The 19,733-nt window shown below is 45.5% G+C and overlaps 1 protein-coding gene across 11 annotated transcripts in view; it reads right to left on the bottom strand.

Moving 5' to 3' along the window:
• Nucleotides 1-19,733, bottom strand: part of SPHKAP (SPHK1 interactor, AKAP domain containing) — a 106,629-nt gene that overhangs the window by 56,931 nt on the left and 29,965 nt on the right. For 10 of the 11 annotated variants that reach the window (XM_073359839.1, XM_073359841.1, XM_073359848.1 and 7 more), the window contains one exon: nt 3,046-3,156. The exons of the other annotated variant lie outside the window; for it this stretch is intronic. In XM_073359839.1, coding sequence (XP_073215940.1) covers nt 3,046-3,156 — 111 coding nt within the window. The remainder of the gene's footprint in view (nt 1-3,045; nt 3,157-19,733) is intronic. 11 annotated transcript variants of the gene reach the window in all.

Raw genomic sequence — 19,733 nt, 5'->3', positions numbered from 1 at the left:
TGCCGGCTGCTTCCTGGAGCAGCGCAGGGTCAGGGCATGCAGGGACCCTGCCTTAGCCCCACTGCACCATGCGGCTGTCAATCCATAGTTCACCGTCCCCTGTTTTATATGAACTGCCACTACATCCTATTCTACAGGACCACAACAATAGACTTTAGCATGAAGTTATGTGAGGTAATTTATGTCCATTGGTTGTCTACCTGTCAGCTGAATGAAAAGTCACCATATAACCAGAGAATGGACAGCAGTGATATACTTCTAGCTGTGATTCCTGTACACACCAACTATTGTAGATGATCATAGTGAACAGATCCTCCAATGACTATCTACACACCTTGCTTGCTCTCAAATGGTTCGACCACTCATACAAGGTTCAAGTAAGGCAAGCCTGGATTTAGACAGGCAGCCTGCAGGTTGTTGCAGGTTCCATTTATTTTGCAATTGCACAAGCCTCCTACACAAATTTTCAAAGCAAATGATGGCTTGATGGAAACAAGCTTAAATGAGGGTACCTGGTACAGGGTATGCTAGGAATCAGCAGACCTCCTAAACACTGGTCCACACAAGAGTTCAAAATCTCTCATTTAGAGTAAGGAAGAAAAACCTTTGTGTGAAAGTTTTTTTTTAACCCACTTTAAAAAATAATGGGGTCCCACATACATCAGAAAGACCAATTCTGTTTAATCATTCTCGTTGTCTCTCTGTGAGCAGGAAGCCTGTCACAGTTTAGTTAAAAAGATTAATGTTAATGTACTTGCCAGCATATGTAGGGCAGCCACACATCTATTTTTATTTGTACTAACTGTGCTAATCCATAATGGGATGTGATGACAGCAACCAATATTCATGGAAGACAATTTTGAGATGAGCTGTGGGTATTAACAACCAGACACCATAGACCACAGACACCTAAAATGAAAACTCATTCATTCAAAGGAAAGTTGAATACTCAATAGGTAAAAATATTACCGTCTGCCTTTGGTAAAAGCAAACAATAACAAGAGTGTATTAAATACAAAAGACCATAGTGGTTTTACAGACACAAGCTGCATTCAGTGGGACATTGGAAGCTCCCACTAGGGCAAAGGCAGTGTGCTTAAAGCAGACACAGTACCGCTCAGAGCACTGGGAAGAGCAGCTTCTCCTCCCCTCTTTGCAAGAGGGTAGTACGTACTCTCTCCTAAGTAGGATCTACTCCACTGGTTAATGGAGGACATGGAGGAGGGCATCCTCATGTCTCTGTCCCACTCCCCAAGTCCTCCACTATTTTTGGAATGTCTGTCATGCCAGTGGCACAAGACGAGATTCTTTGCACTCCTTTGGCATGTGTGCTGGGATCATGCTCATTCCTTGCATCCAAGTGCAGTTTTGTTGTGTTCCCTTATCACACTGGTGAACCTCTGTAGGACCAAACACAATCTTGCTGAGGTAACTCAGTGGGGAGGGCACCTTAAACAAACACTATTACCGGTAATTTAAATTCTCTGTCCCACTTCAAAGTTTGAATACTAAGACAAAAACTTTGGAAAATGGTTGCCTAAAGTTAGGTACCCATACTTGGGCACCTAAATTAATTGCCTAACTTTAGGCAACAACATTTGAAACTCTGGCCTATGCTTTTTTAGGAGTATGTCAATCAGGTATATAAACAAAACTTCAATTCTGCTTATATCAGCATCATAACTAAAACATTTCAGTAGCAAGATTTAATGCCACCTTCTAAAATTTAAGCTGACCTAAGATTCTGGGCCATCACAGAAGTAAGCTTTTGCTTTTGTTTTCTAGCATTAACTATTGTATTTGAAAGAGCTTCTAAAATTAGGTATACACAATTTATCCCTCATGAGTATAAAGTTGTTTCCATGTCTAATAATAGTGAGGATTATTTAAAGGGTAGCTTTTTTTTTTTTTTGAACAATCAAGCCACAACTCAATGGAATTGCTTCCCCCCCCCTTCTCCGTTTTTCTTGCACAATGAATATCAGCTAGGCACCAAGATTCTACTATGCAGGCTGCAAAAGCTTCTTCTGTGCAGAGATGGGAGGGAAGGGGCAAGGGTCATGCCTCTATTCTATAGGGGACCTGTCATGCAGGGTGGGCAAGAGTATGCCATAAGAAGAACAGGGCAGGGCTGAAGGATCCTAATAGCCTCCTCCCAAGAAAGGAGGGGTTGGGGCATTGCAGAGTTTTGCAGCATCAAGGCTGCAGTAGCAACTTTGGTCAGTTGCACGTTTACACAAGAATTTGATGGGGTGTGTGCCTCAGAACAGCAGACTTACAATGAGTTTCTATTACTCAAAGGGGACAGCTACACAGCCAAAACAAAACAAAAAATGCAGGAGACAGTCTCAGAGCCTGGGTCAACTGCCTTGGGCATGTGCAGTGAAGGGGAGGCTCTCAGAGCCCAGGCTCCAGCCCGAGCGGGAAAGTCTACACTGCTATTTTTAGCCCTCTAGGGCATCCCAAGTCAGCTTCCCCACTCTATGTGACTTGCTGCTGCAGGGCTTTTTTTGCAGTGTGGACTTACCGTAAAATGGTATATTTCTTAGTGGCCAGTTCTGAGAGATGTTGAAAGCCTAGCTCCCCTTGACTGAAATGGGAGTTGAGGGAACTCAGTACCTTGCAGGATCAGACCCTTAGCATGGAATGGTTGAGAATGCAATATTGAGATGGAAATTTCATTTAAAACATGGAAGAATTCTCTGTATGCTTATTTTTTAGCTTTATCTTTCTGCTGTGGACTATGATGGTCCATATGATGACCAATATGATTGTCCTAAGTCTGTAGGCAAACTTCCAAAGTGATCTTTTCAGTGTCTATTGTATACAAATCTATGCCTGTATTCTTGCTTTGCCTGTTTATTTAACTGTCTTAATCCAGATTGAAGTTTAGGATTTCCAGTTTTAGATTAAGTAACTGATTACATATTTTTTCTGCTACCACGCAGTGATATTTTTTTAATGGCTGATTAATTTGTGCCTTCATTGAGACAACTCCCTTCCCTCACTTTTCCCCACATGGGTGTAACGCTTCTGTGTACTTACTGAAGCACATTTGTTTTCTGATTTGTCTTCCACAAAGCCAATTCGGCATGGTGTCCTCTGATTCTGTAGCCAGTAGTCAGTTGACTCTAGTAGACTGTTGCTGCAGAGAACCTGTTAAAATAGATGAATTTACTTAGTTCTAATTTGCTTGAAGTAATGGCCTGGATTTTCACCCTTTTAAGTAAATGGGAGTCTTGCTAGTGAGTTTCATTTGGGACAATATTGAGACTTTTGTTCCTTTTGGAAAAATATATACTTAATCAAAATGAGATTACAGAAATTTACACCTCCCTCAAAGTCGTATCATGTTCACTTCGGAAGTGAAGGCCTTGAAGATATTTGAAGATATTTTTTGACTATCAAACACCCACATTTTTACTGGAATACAGATGCGGGGGCTTTAAACTGGTGGACATGAATAGCAAAAAATGAATTTGAAAAAAAGGCCTTTAGAGGGAAGTAACATACCATTTTAATTCTACTGGCGGTCTCAGGGCTGGAGGCTGCCAGTGTACCATGCATATCATTTTCATATCTGAGTGCTCACTAGAGAAGTTGGAAGTAGTTAAGTATCATTTTAGTCAATATTGAACTCACTCCTGTGTTTGTTGAAGTCAGTGAGGGTTTTGCCATTGACTCCAATAAGACTAACGTGGTGTCTCCACCGAAGTGAGGTGACTGCTGCCACTGCCCTGTGGACTCTGCCTGCGCCTCTCGCAGTGCTAGAGTACAGGAGTCAATAGGAGAGTGCTTGGGGATCGATTTATTGCGTCTAAACTAGATGCAATAAATCGATCCCTGCCCACCAATCTGGCGGGTAGCGAAGACATACCCTAAGAGTTCCCCTTATGAGTTCAACACTGCATCCTTACTCAGACCCATGGTCCCCATTAGGAGTTTTGGCAAAGTAAAGACCAAGTTACTGTGCCTCTTCTTCCTATCTTTGCCCCGTCACTAAAGACCACTTCCAATGTTTGGCTTTGACTCTTTCTAGTCTACAATCTTACAAGGTGGGTGGTGCAGCCTCTAGAATTAATTTAATCCCTTATGTTGCTATTCCTTGACAAATCTGTGGAACACAATGTCCAACAGAGCCAAATAATCTTTTTGATAAAGAAATCTCTGCTATATTATGTATTTTCATTACTACAACAGATTTGCAAGCTATTACACTTAGCATAACAAAAAAGGGTATTTTCTTTCTGAATGTGGCATGACATAATTTATTGAAATGCCTCAGATTTGTAAGACTGAAATTGTTTTGAAACTGTGACTCACATTACACATGCTGATTGTGCCAAAGAATTGCACCAGTATGTGTTTAGGAGTATGTTCTCATTTGCTTCACACTTTGTGTGGGCCAAAATAGCTATATTTGAAAATAGGTGGACTGATACTGCAGTAAGCTTACTGGCCAGCTGCAGAAAGTATCCTAACATAAACTGGGGGAGTGGCTGAAAATCTGCGGGATCTCCAGTCACTCTTCCATGGAAAGGGAACAGAACAAACCACATGATACATGCTCCATCTAGGGAGAAAGAACGGTCCTGCAGCATGGGTCGTAGCCTGGGATGCACGAGAACTGAGTCCTATTTCTCACTCTGCCATAGCAAGTCTATGTTATCTTGGACAAGTCAATTAGTCGTTCTGTGCCTCAGTTCCCAATCTGTAAAATGGGGATAATAGCACTTTCCTACCTCCCATTCAGATATTTCAGTAATAGCAGACACAAAACTTCCTTGGGAAGATTGATCTCATGCTAGAGATACTGCACTCTTTATCCATACAGTACCTATGAGAACTTCCTGGCAACATAATAAAACTCTGTTTAAAAGGAAGGACTGGGATAACTGTTGTGAGCACTTGTTTTACATGGATACTCTGGATTTTATAGGTGAAATATAGGAGGAAATAGACACAAAACAACATAAAATTCATTAGCAAGAACATAAAGATATCACATGCACTGGAGAATTATCTCATGACAATTTTTCATATGTTCGTCATCTATGCACAGACTATACCATAAGTTGCCTAGCTCCATTTCTCCCACAGCACAGGAGGATGGTGGTGGCTTCTATCTGGGTAAACGCTGTTATTACTATTTAAAATAGGCTAGGATTTCTGAGTAGCAGGATGGATTAATTTGTTTGCCAATGCTTTAAATGTGGCCAGCCTGGCAAATAATAATGAGAAAGCAGGAGACTTTTCAATTACCTTTAAAAATGGGGCTGAATCGTTATTCTAGGCTACCACCACATTTCTGTTGTTATCAGTCCTGGAGATGCAGCACACAATACACAACCCAGGTAGATACATTTGCACCCTCTGGATTTGGGGCTGGTGCCTGCACTGCTCATGCTGCTCCACAAGATGGAGCGGTCAATCATCCTGGTGAGATGACCTGTGGGAACTCTCCTTTCATCCCTAGCTACACTCCTACAATGGTGCTTGTGAGGGGCCTGAGTACAGCTGTCTACAGCAGTTTTGCACACTGCTTGCACCCAGGAGTTCTCCCCAGCTGGCTGAGGTCCTTCCTCATCCTTTATATGCTGCTGCAGCAGAATACAGGGGCATAGTGTGGGAAGAATCCCTCACATAGAAAATGCCTATATTAGAGCATGCATGCAATTTCCTGCTCCATCAACCTGGTATACTTCCCCATCTGCAGATTTTTCCATGGAAAAGGATGATCTGGCCGTAATACTTTAACAAGGATTGGACAATTGCAGGAATAAGAATAGCAAGAACAGTGACACTAGCTATAAACCACCTTGTGTGGTTAATCATCTTCACCCTGTAGGGATATCAGAAAGCATTTTTGTGAAATGGATTTATGTTTCATTCTGATTTCTTACAATTCTTGCATAACACAAACTATGCACTAACTTCTCCTCACTCTTGTTTATGAAACAATGAAGTGCCATGTTTTAAAACCATACATTTACTACCATGTTTCAAGTAATCAAAATGCAAGTATCTTGCTTTATCACTGTGCTGGGATAAAATTATAAAACAGTGCTTGACTTTCAACCTTATTGGGTATGAACCTTGTGAATTCTGCTCTAATAATACACTTTCAGTGGGAAACAAGAGCTATCTCTGAGCTCTAATAGCTTCTGTCATTATTGTGTAGCCTTTTATATTGATGCCCCACTAAAGACAAAAAGAAGGTCGTAGGCAGGTACTGTACTACTGGATATGGTGAGTATGCTGTATATTTGTTTACAAAAAGTCACCTTGGAGAGAGTCAAAAGCAAGACTCGTCTCTGTGATGAACTGTGCTTATCTGTATTGCAAATACATCAATAATTCAATTACAAAAATCACTTGGTAACAAGCAATTCCAAATGATACTCAACTGACAACATTCACTAAGTGGCAACTAGAGGGTTGTCTTCATGTAGGCTGGGAGGTTTTTGGGACTATGCTTTGCTTAAGTAAAATGTCCCCTCCATATGTTGTGAATGGTCCCTGGAATGCTTTCCATGTGTCTGCAACAGCCTCACTGAAGTAGTCTTGGGCAGTATGACACCACGCTACCAGAACTCCTACCTGTGGCCAATATCATGCACTTGTTAGCAAGCAGGCAGCCTGTTGCACCCACATGGAGCCCCAGTGACTTCAGGGGGGCTCTGCATGGGGGCAGCACGGAGGACACATGCTCTTAATTGATATTGGCCTATAGTAGCTACTGTCCACTGAGAAGACTCCACTTACTTGTTTGACTCAGGGGCAGATAGAGGGGAGGAATAAATACAAAACTGCCTCTGATAACTAGACTCTGAGAGCCAAATTCAGTTCTTTATGTGAGCCCGGGCAACCCCACTGAGAGACTGAGTGGTTGTTGTTATTCACCTCCATTTTACTGAAGAGAGTATTAGTCTTCCTTGTGCTCAGTGCTGTATACTGTGGCTATGATGTGGTCACAATCTCAAGGATGTTACATTTTAAATTAGATGATACAATTAAAACCTTCTGAGCCTGATTCTCCATTGCTTTTCTTGCACTCTGGATAGTCACTTGCATACACATAGCACATGCTTAGCAGGTGTAAAATGCTCCCATTCTGAATTTGGTAACAGTCTGTCTCCTTCACACAGCTGTAAACGATTACACTAGATGTAAGGCACTGGGGTCGGGGGTATGTACAGGCTTTATAGACTGCTCCTTCAAGGTGCAAATGCTGATTTTACATTTGAAGACTGGACACTATATTTAGCAATCCAGTCAAGTTCTTCAGGAAAAAATATATTTACATAAAAGGTTCCTGGCTACCAAAACACAGGGATATTAACTTCACCCTTTCCATTTGATATTGGTTTATGAAAACAACAGATAACACTTCCTCATGTTTTTAGCAGAGAGAAGAGCGTAAAGTAAGAGCTACCTCTATGGCAAAAGAGGCCAAATAGTTGGGAGTCTTTGGTCTGTCCAGGAAAGGGGAATGAAGAAGTAAGTGTGTCCAAACTTCACAAGAAATCCTGGCCTTCAAAATACCTATACCTGAAGTATAAGGAATCTTAAATCCATAGAGAAACTTTCCTTGTGCCCTCTAAGGCCACTTTTTCTGGGATAGAGTCACAGAAAGCAGATATCCTTCCCTAATATCAAAAAGTGGTCGGTCTGCTTTTCCAAAATACAGATTTCTACAGAAAAGCAAAGAAAATAAATTGGATAAAATAATAATGGCCACAAGCAGCAGAATATGTGTGAGATTAGGAAAATACAAGGGGGAGGTCGGGAAGAAAATTGATTGGCATGACAAGACAATAGATAAGAGGGTAAAAAAAGTTTAACTACATTTATGGGCAATTACGAATGGTCCAGTAACTAACTAGGAACACAGGAACGGCCAAAATGGATCAGATCTAAGGTTCATTTAGTCCACTACCCTGTCTCTAAGGGTATGTCTACACTACGGAATAAGGTCGAATTTATAGAAGTCGGTTTTTTAGAAATCGGTTTTATATATTCGAGTGTGTGTGTCCCCACAGAAAATGCTCTAAGTGCATTAAGTGCATTAACTCGGCGGAGTGCTTCCACAGTACCGAGGCTAGAGTCAACTTCCGGAGCGTTGCACTGTGGATAGCTATCCCACAGTTCCCGCAGTCTCCGCTGCCCATTGGAATTCTGGGTTGAGATCCCAATGTCTGATGGGGCTAAAACATTGTCGTGGGTGGTTCTGGGTACATATCGTCAGGCCCCCCTTCCCTCCCTCCCTCCGTGAAAGCAAGGGCAGACAATCGTTTCGTGCCTTTTTTCCTGAGTTACCTGTGCAGACGCCATACCACGGCAAGCATGGAGCCCGCTCAGCTCACTGTCACGGTATGTCTCCTGGGTGCTGGCAGACGCGGTACTGCATTGCTACACAGTAGCAGCAACCCATTGCCTTCTGGCAGCAGACGGTGCAGTACGACTGGTAGCCGTTCTCGTTGTGTCCGAGGTGCTCCTGGCCACGTCGGCTGGGAGCGCCTGGGCAGACATGGGCGCGGGACTAAATTTGGAGTGACTTGACCAGGTCATTCTCTTTAGTTCTGCAGTCAGTCCTATTGAACCGTCTTATGGTGAGCAGGCAGGCGATATGGATTGCTAGCAGTCGTACTGTACCATCTTCTGCCGGGCAGGCAAGAGATGAGGATGGCTAGCAGTCGTACTGTACCATCTTCTGCCGAGCAGCCATGAGATGTGGATGGCATGCAGTCCTTCTGCACCGTCTGCTGCCAGCCAAAGATGTAAAAGATAGATGGAGTGGATCAAAACAAAAAATAGACCAGATTTGTTTTGTATTCATTTGCTTCCCTCCCCCCCCCCCCCCGTCTAGGGGACTCATTCCTCTAGGTCACACTGCAGTCACTCACAGAGAAAGTGCAGCGAGGTAAATCTAGCTATGTATCAATCAGAGACCAGGCTAACCTCCTTGTTCCAATAAGAACAATAACTTAGGTGCACCATTTCTTATTGGAACCCTCCGTGAAGTCCTGCCTGAAATACTCCTTGATGTAAAGCCACCTCCTTTGTTAATTTTAGCTCCCTGAAGCCAACCCTGTAAGCCGTGTCCTCAGTCGCCCCTCCCTGCGTCAGAGCAACGGCAAACAATCGTGCATCTGAGTTGAGAGTGCTGTCCAGAGCAGTCACAATGGAGCACTCTGATGGGGCTAAAACATTGTCGCGGGTGGTTCTGGGTACATATTGTCAGGCCCCCATTCCCTCCCTCCCTCCGTGAAAGCAAGGGCAGACAATCGTTTCGCGCCTTTTTTCCTGAGTTACCTGTGCAGACGCCATAACACGGCAAGCATGGATCCCGCTCAGCCTCACTGTCACCGTATGTCTCCTGGGTGCTGGCAGACGCGGTACGGCATTGCTACACAGTAGCAGCAACCCATTGCCTTCTGGCAGCAGATGGTACAGTATGACTGGTAGCCGTCCTCATCATGTCCGAGGTGCTCCTGGCCACGTCGGCTGGGAGCGCCTGGGCAGACATTGGTGCAGGGACTAAATTTGGAGTGACTTGATCAGGTCATTCTCTTTAGTCCCGCAGTCAGTCCGATTGAACTGTCTTATGGTGAGCAGGCAGGTGATACGGATTGCTAGCAGTCCTATTGCATCATCTTCTGCCGGGCAGGCAAGAGATGAGGATGGCTAGCAGTCCTACTGCACCGTCTGCTGCCAGCCAAAGATGTAAAAGATAGATGGAGTGGATCAAAACAAGAAACAGACCAGATTTGTTTTGTACTCATTTGCCTCCTCCCCTGTCTAGGGGACTCATTCCTCTAGGTCACACTGCAGTCACTCACAGAGAAGGTGCAGCGAGGTAAATCTAGCCATGTATCAATCAAAGGCCAGGCTAACCTCCTTGTTCCAATAAGAACAATAACTTAGGTGCACCATTTCTTATTGGAACCCTCTGTGAAGTCCTGCCTGAAATACTCCTTGATGTAAAGCCACCTCCTTTGTTGATTTTAGCTCCCTGAAGCCAATCCTGTAAACCGTGTCGTCAGTCGCCCCTCCCTCCGTCAGAGCAATGGCAGACAATCGTTCCGTGCCTTTTTTCTGTGCGGACGCCATACCAAGGCAAGCATGGAGGCCGCTCAGCTCACTTTGGCAATTAGGAGCACATTAAACACCACACGCATTATCCAGCAGTATATGCAGCACCAGAACCTGGCAGAGCGATACCGGGCGAGGAGGCGACGTCAGCGCGGTCACGTGAGTGATCAGGACATGGACACAGATTTCTCTGAAAGCATGGGCCCTGCCAATGCATGCATCATGGTGCTAATGGGGCAGGTTCATGCTGTGGAACGCCGATTCTGGGCTCGGGAAACAAGCACAGACTGGTGGGACCGCATAGTGTTGCGGGTCTGGGACGATTCCCAGTGGCTGTGAAACTTTCGCATGCGTAAGGGCACTTTCATGGAACTTTGTGACTTGCTTTCCCCTGCCCTGAGGCGCATGAATACCAAGATGAGAGCAGCCCTCACAGTTGAGATGCGAGTGGCGATAGCCCTGTGGAAGCTTGCAACGCCAGACAGCTACCGGTCAGTTGGGAATCAATCTGGAGTGGGCAAATCTACTGTGGGGGCTGCTGTGATGCAAGTAGCCCACGCAATCAAAGATCTGCTGCTATCAAGGGTAGTGACTCTGGGAAATGTGCAGGTCATAGTGGATGGCTTTGCTGCAATGGGATTCCCTAACTGTGGTGGGGCCATAGACGGAACCCATATCCCTATCTTGGCACCGGAGCACCAAGCCGCCGAGTACATAAACCGCAAGGGGTACTTTTCAATAGTGCTGCAAGCTCTGGTGGATCACAAGGGACGTTTCACCAACATCAACGTGGGATGGCCGGGAAAGGTACATGATGCTCGCATCTTCAGGAACTCTGCTCTGTTTCAAAAGCTGCAGGAAGGGGCTTTATTCCCAGACCAGAAGATAACTGTTGGGGATGTTGAAATGCCTATATGTATCCTTGGGGACCCAGCCTACCCCTTAATGCCATGGCTCATGAAGCCGTACACAGGCAGCCTGGACAGTAGTCAGGAGCTGTTCAACTACAGGCTGAGCAAGTGCAGAATGGTGGTAGAATGTGCATTTGGATGTTTAAAGGCGCGCTGGCGCAGTTTACTGACTCGCTTAGACCTCAGCAAAACCAATATTCCCACTGTTATTACTGCTTGCCGTGTGCTCCACAATATCTGTGAGAGTAAGGGGGAGACGTTTATGGCGGGGTGGGAGGTTGAGGCAAATTGCCTGGCTGCTGGTTACGCGCAGCCAGACACCAGGGTGGTTAGAAGAGCACAGGAGGGCGCGGTACGCCTCAGAGAAGCTTTGAAAACCAGTTTCATGACTGGCCAGGCTACGGTGTGAAAGTTCTGTTTGTTTCTCCTTGATGAAACCCCCCCGTCCCTTGGTTCACTCTACTTCCCTGCAAGCTAACCACCCGCCCCTCCTCCCTTCAATCACCGCTTGCAGAGGCAATAAAGTCATTGTTGCTTCACATTCATGCATTCTTTATTCATTCATCACACAAATAGGGGGATGACTACCAAGGTAGCCCAGGAGGGGTGGTGGAGGAGGGAAGGAAAATGCCACACAGCACTTTAAAAGTTTACAACTTTAAAATTTATTGAATGCCAGCCTTCTTTTTTTTGGGCAATCCTCTGTGGCGGAGTGGCTGGTTGGCCAGTGGCCCCCCCACTGCATTCTTGGGCATCTGGGTGTGGAGGCTATGAAACTTGGGGAGGAGGGTGGTTGGTTACACAGGGGCTGTAGTGGCAGTCTGTGCTCCATCTGCCTTTGCTGCAGCTCAACCATACACTGGAGCATACTGGTTTGGTCCTCCAGCAGCCTCAGCATTGAATCCTGCCTCCTCTCATCACGCTGCCGCCACATTTGAGCTTCAGCCCTGTCTTCAGCCCGCCACTTACGCTCTTCAGCCCGCCACTTACTCTCTTCAGCCCGCCACCTCTCCTCCCGGTCATTTTGTGCTTTCCTGCACTCTGACATTATTTGCCTCCACGCATTCGTCTGTGCTCTGTCTGTGCGGGAGGACAGCATGAGCTCGGAGAACATTTCATCTCGAGTGCATTTTTTTTTCTTTCTAAGCTTCACTAGCCTCTGGGAAGGAGAAGATCCTGTGATCATTGAAACACATGCAGCTGGTGGAGAAAAAAAAAGGGACAGCGGTATTTAAAAAGACACATTTTATAAAACAGTGGCTACACTCTTTCAGGGTAAACCTTGCTGTTAACATTACATACATAGCACATGTGCTTTCGTTACAAGGTCGCATTTTGCCTCCCCCCACCGCGTGGCTACCCCCTCAACCTTCCCCCCTCCCTGTGGCTAACAGCGGGGAACATTTCTGTTTAGCCACAGGCAAACAGCCCAGCAGGAATGGGCTCCTCTGAGTGTCCCCTGAAGAAAAGCACTCTATTTCAACCAGGTGACCATGAATTATATCTCACTCTCCTGAGGATAACACAGAGACATAAAGAACGGATGTTGTTTGAACGCCAGCAAACATACACTGCAATGCTTTGTTGTACAATGATTCCCGAGTACGTGTTACTGGCCTGGACTGGTAAAGTGTCCTACCATGAAGGACGCAATAAGGCTGCCCTCCCCAGAAACCTTTTGCAAAGGCTTTGGGAGTACATCCAGGAGAGCCGCGAATGCCAGGGCAAAGTAATCCTTTCACATGCTTGCTTTTAAACCATGTATAGTATTTTAAAAGGTACACTCACCGGAGGTCCCTTCTCCGCCTGCTGGGTCCAGGAGGCAGCCTTGGGTGGGTTCGGGGGGTACTGGTTCCAGGTCCAGGGTGAGAAACAGTTCCTGGCTGTTGGGAAAACCGGTTTCTCCGCTTGCTTGCTGTGAGCTGTCTACAACCTCATCATCATCATCATCTTCTTCGTCCCCAAAACCTGCTTCCGTATTGCCTCCATCTCCATTGAAGGAGTCAAACAACACGGCTGGGGTAGTGGTGGCTGAACCCCCTAAAATGGCATGCAGCTCATCATAGAAGCGGCATGTCTGGGGCTCTGACCCGGAGCGGCCGTTCGCCTCTCTGGTTTTCTGGTAGGCTTGCCTCAGCTCCTTCAGTTTCACGCGGCACTGCTTCGGGTCCCTGTTATGGCCTCTGTCCTTCATGCCCTGGGAGATTTTGACAAAGGTTTTGGCATTTCGAAACGGAGTTCTGATAGCACGGATTCCTCTCCCCATACAGCGATCAGATCCCGTACCTCCCGTTCGGTCCATGCTGGAGCTCTTTTGCGATTCTGGGACTCCATCATGGTCACCTCTGCTGATGAGTTCTGCATGGTCACCTGCAGCTTGCCACGCTGGCCAAACAGGAAATGAGATTCAAAAGTTCGCGGTTCTTTTCCTGTCTACTTGGCCAGTGCATCTGAGTTGAGAGTGCTGTCCAGAGCGGTCACAATGGAGCACTCTGAGATAGCTCCCGGAGGCCAATACCGTCGAATTGTGTCCACAGTACCCCAAATTTGAGCCGGCAAGGCTGATTTAAGCGCTAATCCACTTGTCAGGGGTGGAGTAAGGAAATAGATTTTAAGAGCCCTTTAAGTCGAAATAAAGGGCTTCATCGTGTGGACGGGTGCAGGTTTACATCGATTTAATGCTGCTAAATTCGACCTAAAGTCCTAGTGTAGACCAGGGCTGACAGTGGCCAACACCAGATTATTCAGAGGAAGATGTGAAATAATTTTCTCCCACATTAGGTCTCATCCTGATTTCTAAAAGAGATTGGCTTAAAGCCTCAAGCACAAGGCTAAATGTCCTTCCAAAATGTGAAATAATTAATTATGACAACTTTGGATAGTCTTTATCCATATAAATGTCCAATCCTTTTTCTGAATCTTAAATTCTTGGCCTCAACAATTCCTGTGGCAATAAGCACCACAGTTCAATTACAAGATATAACTAGAAATAGAATGAGGATGGTGGGACTAAGCGATGCAAAGAAAAGGAACATGTTAATCTGCCTAGAGCCCAGAACTACTATTCAATGGCAGACGTGAGAATTCACTACGTCAAAATATTTACTGAGAAAAGAAAATTGTGCAAACCACAAAATGAGACGAGATCATCTTTCTAGGGGACAACCCATTAGAAGTGGCTAAGGGGAAAACTGTTCTAGGATCCCTTCACAGAACCAAGCTGCCACTGGCTAGGTCCCAATGAAGCTGCAGAGGGAAGTTAGAAGACTACTTATTATTACCCTATGGGGACTGGGGCCGTAACCTTTACTACCATAAGCCAGCAATCATAACACTGAGCTAGGCAGCCAGATAATATAGCTCCTACCTATATTAGCTCCCACTTAAATCCCCACACAGAAACCATAGTGCCACGAAGGTCATAGTGCCTTCTGCAAGGCCTCTTGTTTACAGACATCTATGGGAGGGGCCTTCATGTTGGGCCGGATAGAGTGGAATGGTACTTTAGAAGTACTGGTCCTTCTCTCTACCATGCAGAAAGGGGGAATATCTAGTTTGTGGAGGGGGCCTTCCACATGCTAATCTCTAGAAGACTATCCAGACCCTGGAATACAGATCTATGCCAAATACCTTCAAACAAGTGTGTTTAGTGATCACAAATACACCAATGTGACCAAAGACTTTGTACGGAGAATGGCAAAGCCTTGAATTTTAAAACAATCCCTTCCTTGGGGAATGCTGCCTACTCTTGTTTATCAGTTCATTGACTCTGCACTTGATAAATGCCATACCTTCTGCCTCAGTGAAAATAGAGTCCTGCTACCATAATTAACTCAGACTAGATGCATAAACTAAAACATCATGCACGCCACAGAAGCACATCTCCTCTTGCCTTTGCAAAGTGTTAGTCATTTTTTGATATATTTGTGCTGAAATCTTGAAATAAAGAGATCTTATTGCTGTTGAAAGAATGTTTCTTCCCCCTGGAACCTCTTTATTTTAAAACGGTCACCACTCTAGATCTTAGACTGTTGCCAATACAGAGTAACCCAAGGGAACGCTATGATCCTGCTCAAATCTAGACGTAGCTGGGAAAAGGACACCATCTTTATCTCTAAATTACTCAGTAAAATCCAAGGCAAAGTTAATCATATTCACCTTTGCAGAGTCATCAGAAATTACAACAATTAATGAGTATGTGTAAACTGCAATTAAACACTCGTGGCTGGCCCATGTCAGCTCGAGCTCCAGATGAGCCCAACTGTCTACACTGCAAATTTACAGCCCCACAGCCTGAGCCCTACAAGCCCAATTCAGCTGACATGGGCCAACCACGAGTGTTTAATTGCAGTGTACACATTCCTGACTTTCTATTCCTATTTTCTAAGTCTTTCTTCAAGATACATTATTTTTAATTTTTTTGTATCTTATGTAATAGGTTGTAGAATTCTTCCATTTCTACAACTTCTTGTCCGCAGGAACTAAAGTTCTAACTCTTGTCAGAGATACTCTCCTGTGCATCTGAAATTGCCTCTTTGAGCTTAAACAGCCCTGCAAGAGGTAAACTGACATACTTTCTTTTTGAATTTCCTTTAAAATCATGGCTAATGCTATTTCAGATTTGATCACTTTGGATCTTTCTTCCCCTTAACTCAGCCCCTCTTTCAGAACCTAGGGGACAGTGTGTGGAACTCTGAATTAGAAGGCCTGACCCTGCCCTGCCACAGACTTGCTAAGTGATCTTGGGCAAGTTATTTCAACTTTCCATAATTCAGTAGCGCCATCTGTATATACGTAAGCAATCTGTAATCTATGGATGAAAAGCACTGGATAAGAGCTATTCTTATTCTTTAACAACAGCCAGTGCACCCCTGACTTGCCTTCTAACAAGGTTCTAATTAGGGCTTCAGGATATACTCCTCCTCTTCCCCCACTTGCCCCCACCCCAAATTCCCCAGGGGTAGCTTCCCACCTTTAGTGACAAAATAGTTGTGGATTGTGGCAACATTTATGAATTTAGTAACCCAAAAAAGTGAGCTAGGGACCTAAAGCTCCACTCATACCCAACCCTCTGCTAGTGAATGAGCACATGATTCTTCCATCCCCTTTTAGGGAACCCTGTTTTAAGTGAAAGCATATGATGATCATAGGTAATGCTCCTGAATGAATGCTTGAAAAGGTCACATGCGTTAGGCCTGAGGGCATGGACAGGATGGCTCAGGATGAGTGGATAGTTCAGGTGTCTAATGAACTTGTCTATTCAAGGAGTCTATTCACGTATATTCAACTTGTTTGTTTTTATAATTCTTTTCATGACAGAATTTGGGGATGAGGCTGTGTAATGGGTGTCCCTCCACACAAGGCAGAGCAGGTTATTAGGACAATTAACATGATAGGCTGCATCTGTGGGAGAGCCAAACAAAGCCCAGCTGGGCAGGGGCAGGCTGAGTTTGTATAAAGCCAGCAAGCTGAGCCTAGAAGAGGGCTATAAGGACAGTAATCTGTAGTTGCTTTTTGGGGGAAGGGTCTTGTACTTGGTTACAGAGTCTGGTAAGAAACCAAAGAAAAGAGTAGTCTACAGTTACTCCCTGGGAGGAGAGTGTTTTGGCTTGTAAACCCAGAGAGATGCAGGAAGGAGTTTAGGAAAATAGCTGGAACCCAGAATAGTGGCATAGGACCTGGCCTGGGAGTAGAAGACTGGAACAGCATAAAGACAGTTGACCCAGTGGGATTTTGATACCCCAGAAGGAGAAAACTATAGTGACCTGGCTGGAGGGAACTTCATGACTCCTGGAGAGTGAGGAGGGAAGTATCTGACCTGAATGGAGAGTCCCTAGAAATAACCACAAGGAGGCACCCAATGGTGAGTGAACTCTATGACCAAGTAGAAAGCTGACACCATCACATGGGAGGCTGGTTGGGAAGCAAGCTCAGGACTCTATCTCCTCAGGCTGGCTATGAGCAAATTGCATCAGTGGGATGATCTCACTTAGCCAGATTCTGCTCTCTGATATGCATAGTTCCCACTGGAGTTGTATGCATGTATCTGAGGGCAGAATTTAGCCCAGGCTTTGGAAGTGCAGAGAAGGGTACAACATGCAGGTGCTTTTGCCCACTTCTAGAACTAGTCTCAAAGATTAACTCTCCTTCCTGTTGTAGAAGGAGGCCTGAGATCACTGCTATTAGTGAGGCAGTTTGGATTGCATGAGGGAGAGAGGCTGACCAGAATAAAATTTTGGGTGAAATACTGATAAACTGCTCGAGGTTGCTTCTCACTTGTTGCGGATCATGCTGCTAGATGGCCTCCCTTACAAATGACATTTTCAGCATAAATGCTTCTCATCTAAGACAAAAGCAAGGAGGAAAGAGTCAGATGATTTGCTGTTCCCTTTGGCTTCAATGGTTTGCTCTTGTTTTGTTGTATAATGCTTAATGCAATGCCTCCAATTCACAGATGCAGCCAAACTGTTTGGTACTGCACCTGGGGAAGGGGACAAAGGTGGCTTTAAGCTACCTTTTTGCTTCCTGGATTCCTGAGTCATCTGATGACCAGTTCAGCCCCCAGTGCAGTTGAGAGCAGCCTCATGGCTGTTCTATGCTATTCTTGACATTAGTGGTCTCAAAGGCCTGCTCTGGCAGCTGAGTACAGCTAAGGTGCATCAGCATTCTGGCCACACTCCCAACATAGCTACTATGGCTTGAATCCAGCCCATTTGTTGTCACTCTGAAGCAGTACAAAGGTCTGTATATTTTATGTGTAATCCATGCCCGCTTGCTGTAGCGCTCTGCTCCCCTTTAATGGCAGCTAGGCTAGCTAGAGATTGTTGAGCCTGATACAGCCTGGCTAAGAGATGTCTTCTAGCTCAGGTGATAGAGGCTTATACATTAAGCTCCGGAAGTCCCAGGTTTGATCCCAGCAGATGATGACCAAGGTCTGTCAGCACTGCAATGCATGACCTCCGTGTGGTGATTTTGGTCATTTAATGAATAGGTAAGGGGGGGTGTGTGTGTGGGGGGGATGGTTAATCGTTTCTCCATAAGAAATCATCATGTGGTCTGAAGTACCACTATCTCAGTTCACCCTGTTTCTCCACTCCAGATCCATGCCTGGATTCCCCCCGCCCTACATGGAAGGGAGCTCTGCCATTTTTATGGCATCCCTCGGTCAGTTCAGATATTCTAGAGGCTTTTCCAGAGTCAATGCTGAGGAAAGGGGTGGAAATTGGTCAGGCCAGGGGAAGGAGTGGGCCCATCGTCCCCTCTGAAACCTGTGGAAATTAGTAGCAAAGAGAGTTGATGTGGAGGCATAGGGGGGCTTCCATGCAGATGCCCTGGGCCTCCCATGGATCTGAGTGGTGTGGGGGTAGGAGAATATGCCAGTCTGTGGGGGGAGCATGGAAGTTGCTAGAGACTCTTCCTTGGGGTAGGGGCAAACTCTATGCCACGTATGAACAATACGAGGGAGGGAATCTCTGCAACAGAATCCTGGTGGATATTATCTTCTCGCTCAGAACTCCCCTCCTATTATTTTTTCTATGGAAAGGGATAATCTGGACCATTGTTTGGTATCTAAGGGTAATGTTGACTAAAGGTAACTAGTATATAGCTACATATGCAGTAATGTAGAGACAGAAAATGCATGAACAGTTGGATTTCTTGATAACTAGAAGTTAAAGGTTGTCACATGATATCTGAAAGGCCACTTTCCCTTCATTTGCAAGGAATATTGCAGGTTTGTCCTAGGATGTCAATGTCCCAAGATAATATCTCTATGCTGATAATATATGGTCAAAATACTCTTACATTTCCTAGAATCTTATTTAATTTTTGAGATATAATCTTCTCCCTGCAAACATGTGGCTGTGAGGATAAGGAATCTCAGCCACACGTGTATAAATTTGCAGGATCAAGTTCTACATGGCACTAGTTAGTTTGTCAAATGTAATTTGGACGCACCTGCTTCTTAGGCTAGTAGCTCCAGCAGTGTATTTGAATGTTTGTGAAGAAGGACCAATTGATTATATCCATTGCAATATAGCAAACACACACCTGTAATGAGTAATGTGAATGTGTACGTTACCAGTCATTCAGTACATTCTATACCAGAGGTGGGCAAACTACGGCCCACAAGCCGTTTTAAACTGGCCTGCGAGCCGCATGATGTGGCTCGGCCCTGCCCCGGACCTAAGGCTGGGGCGCTAGGTCGGGGGCCTCACCAGTGGCTCAGCAGCACTCCAGCTGGGGAGCTGGGTCAGGGGCTGGACCACGCAGCTTGGCCCTGCTCTGGCACTCCAGCTGGGGCACAGGGTCAGGCCACACCACGCTTGAGGTAAGCGCCACTCTGAGCACCCCGAGCCTCTTCCCCAGCCCTGATTCCCCCTCCCGCTCTCCAAACCCCTTGATCCCAGCCCAGAGCACTCTCCTGCATCCCAAACCTCTCATCCCCAGCCCCAACCCAGAGCCTGCACCCCCAGCTGAAACCTGCACCCCTGCCCCATCTCTAATCCCCCTCCCACCCTCTGAACCCTTCAATGCCAGCTCAGAGCACCCTCCTACACCCCAAACTCCTCATCCCAGCCCACACACCAACCCTAATTTTGTGAGCATTCATGGCCCACCATACAATTTCTATTCCCTGATGTGGCCCTTGGGCCAAAAAGTTTGCCCACCCCTGTTCTATACTGTCCATTTCAAAATAGGTTCTCCCTTCTCTAAAATCTTGTAGAC

The sequence above is a fragment of the Lepidochelys kempii genome, chromosome 9 (assembly GCF_965140265.1).
Source record: "Lepidochelys kempii isolate rLepKem1 chromosome 9, rLepKem1.hap2, whole genome shotgun sequence".
NCBI classification, from domain to species: Eukaryota; Metazoa; Chordata; order Testudines; family Cheloniidae; genus Lepidochelys; species Lepidochelys kempii.
Note: the sequence above shows the minus strand (reverse complement) of the source record. Positions and strands in the feature narration are given on the sequence as shown.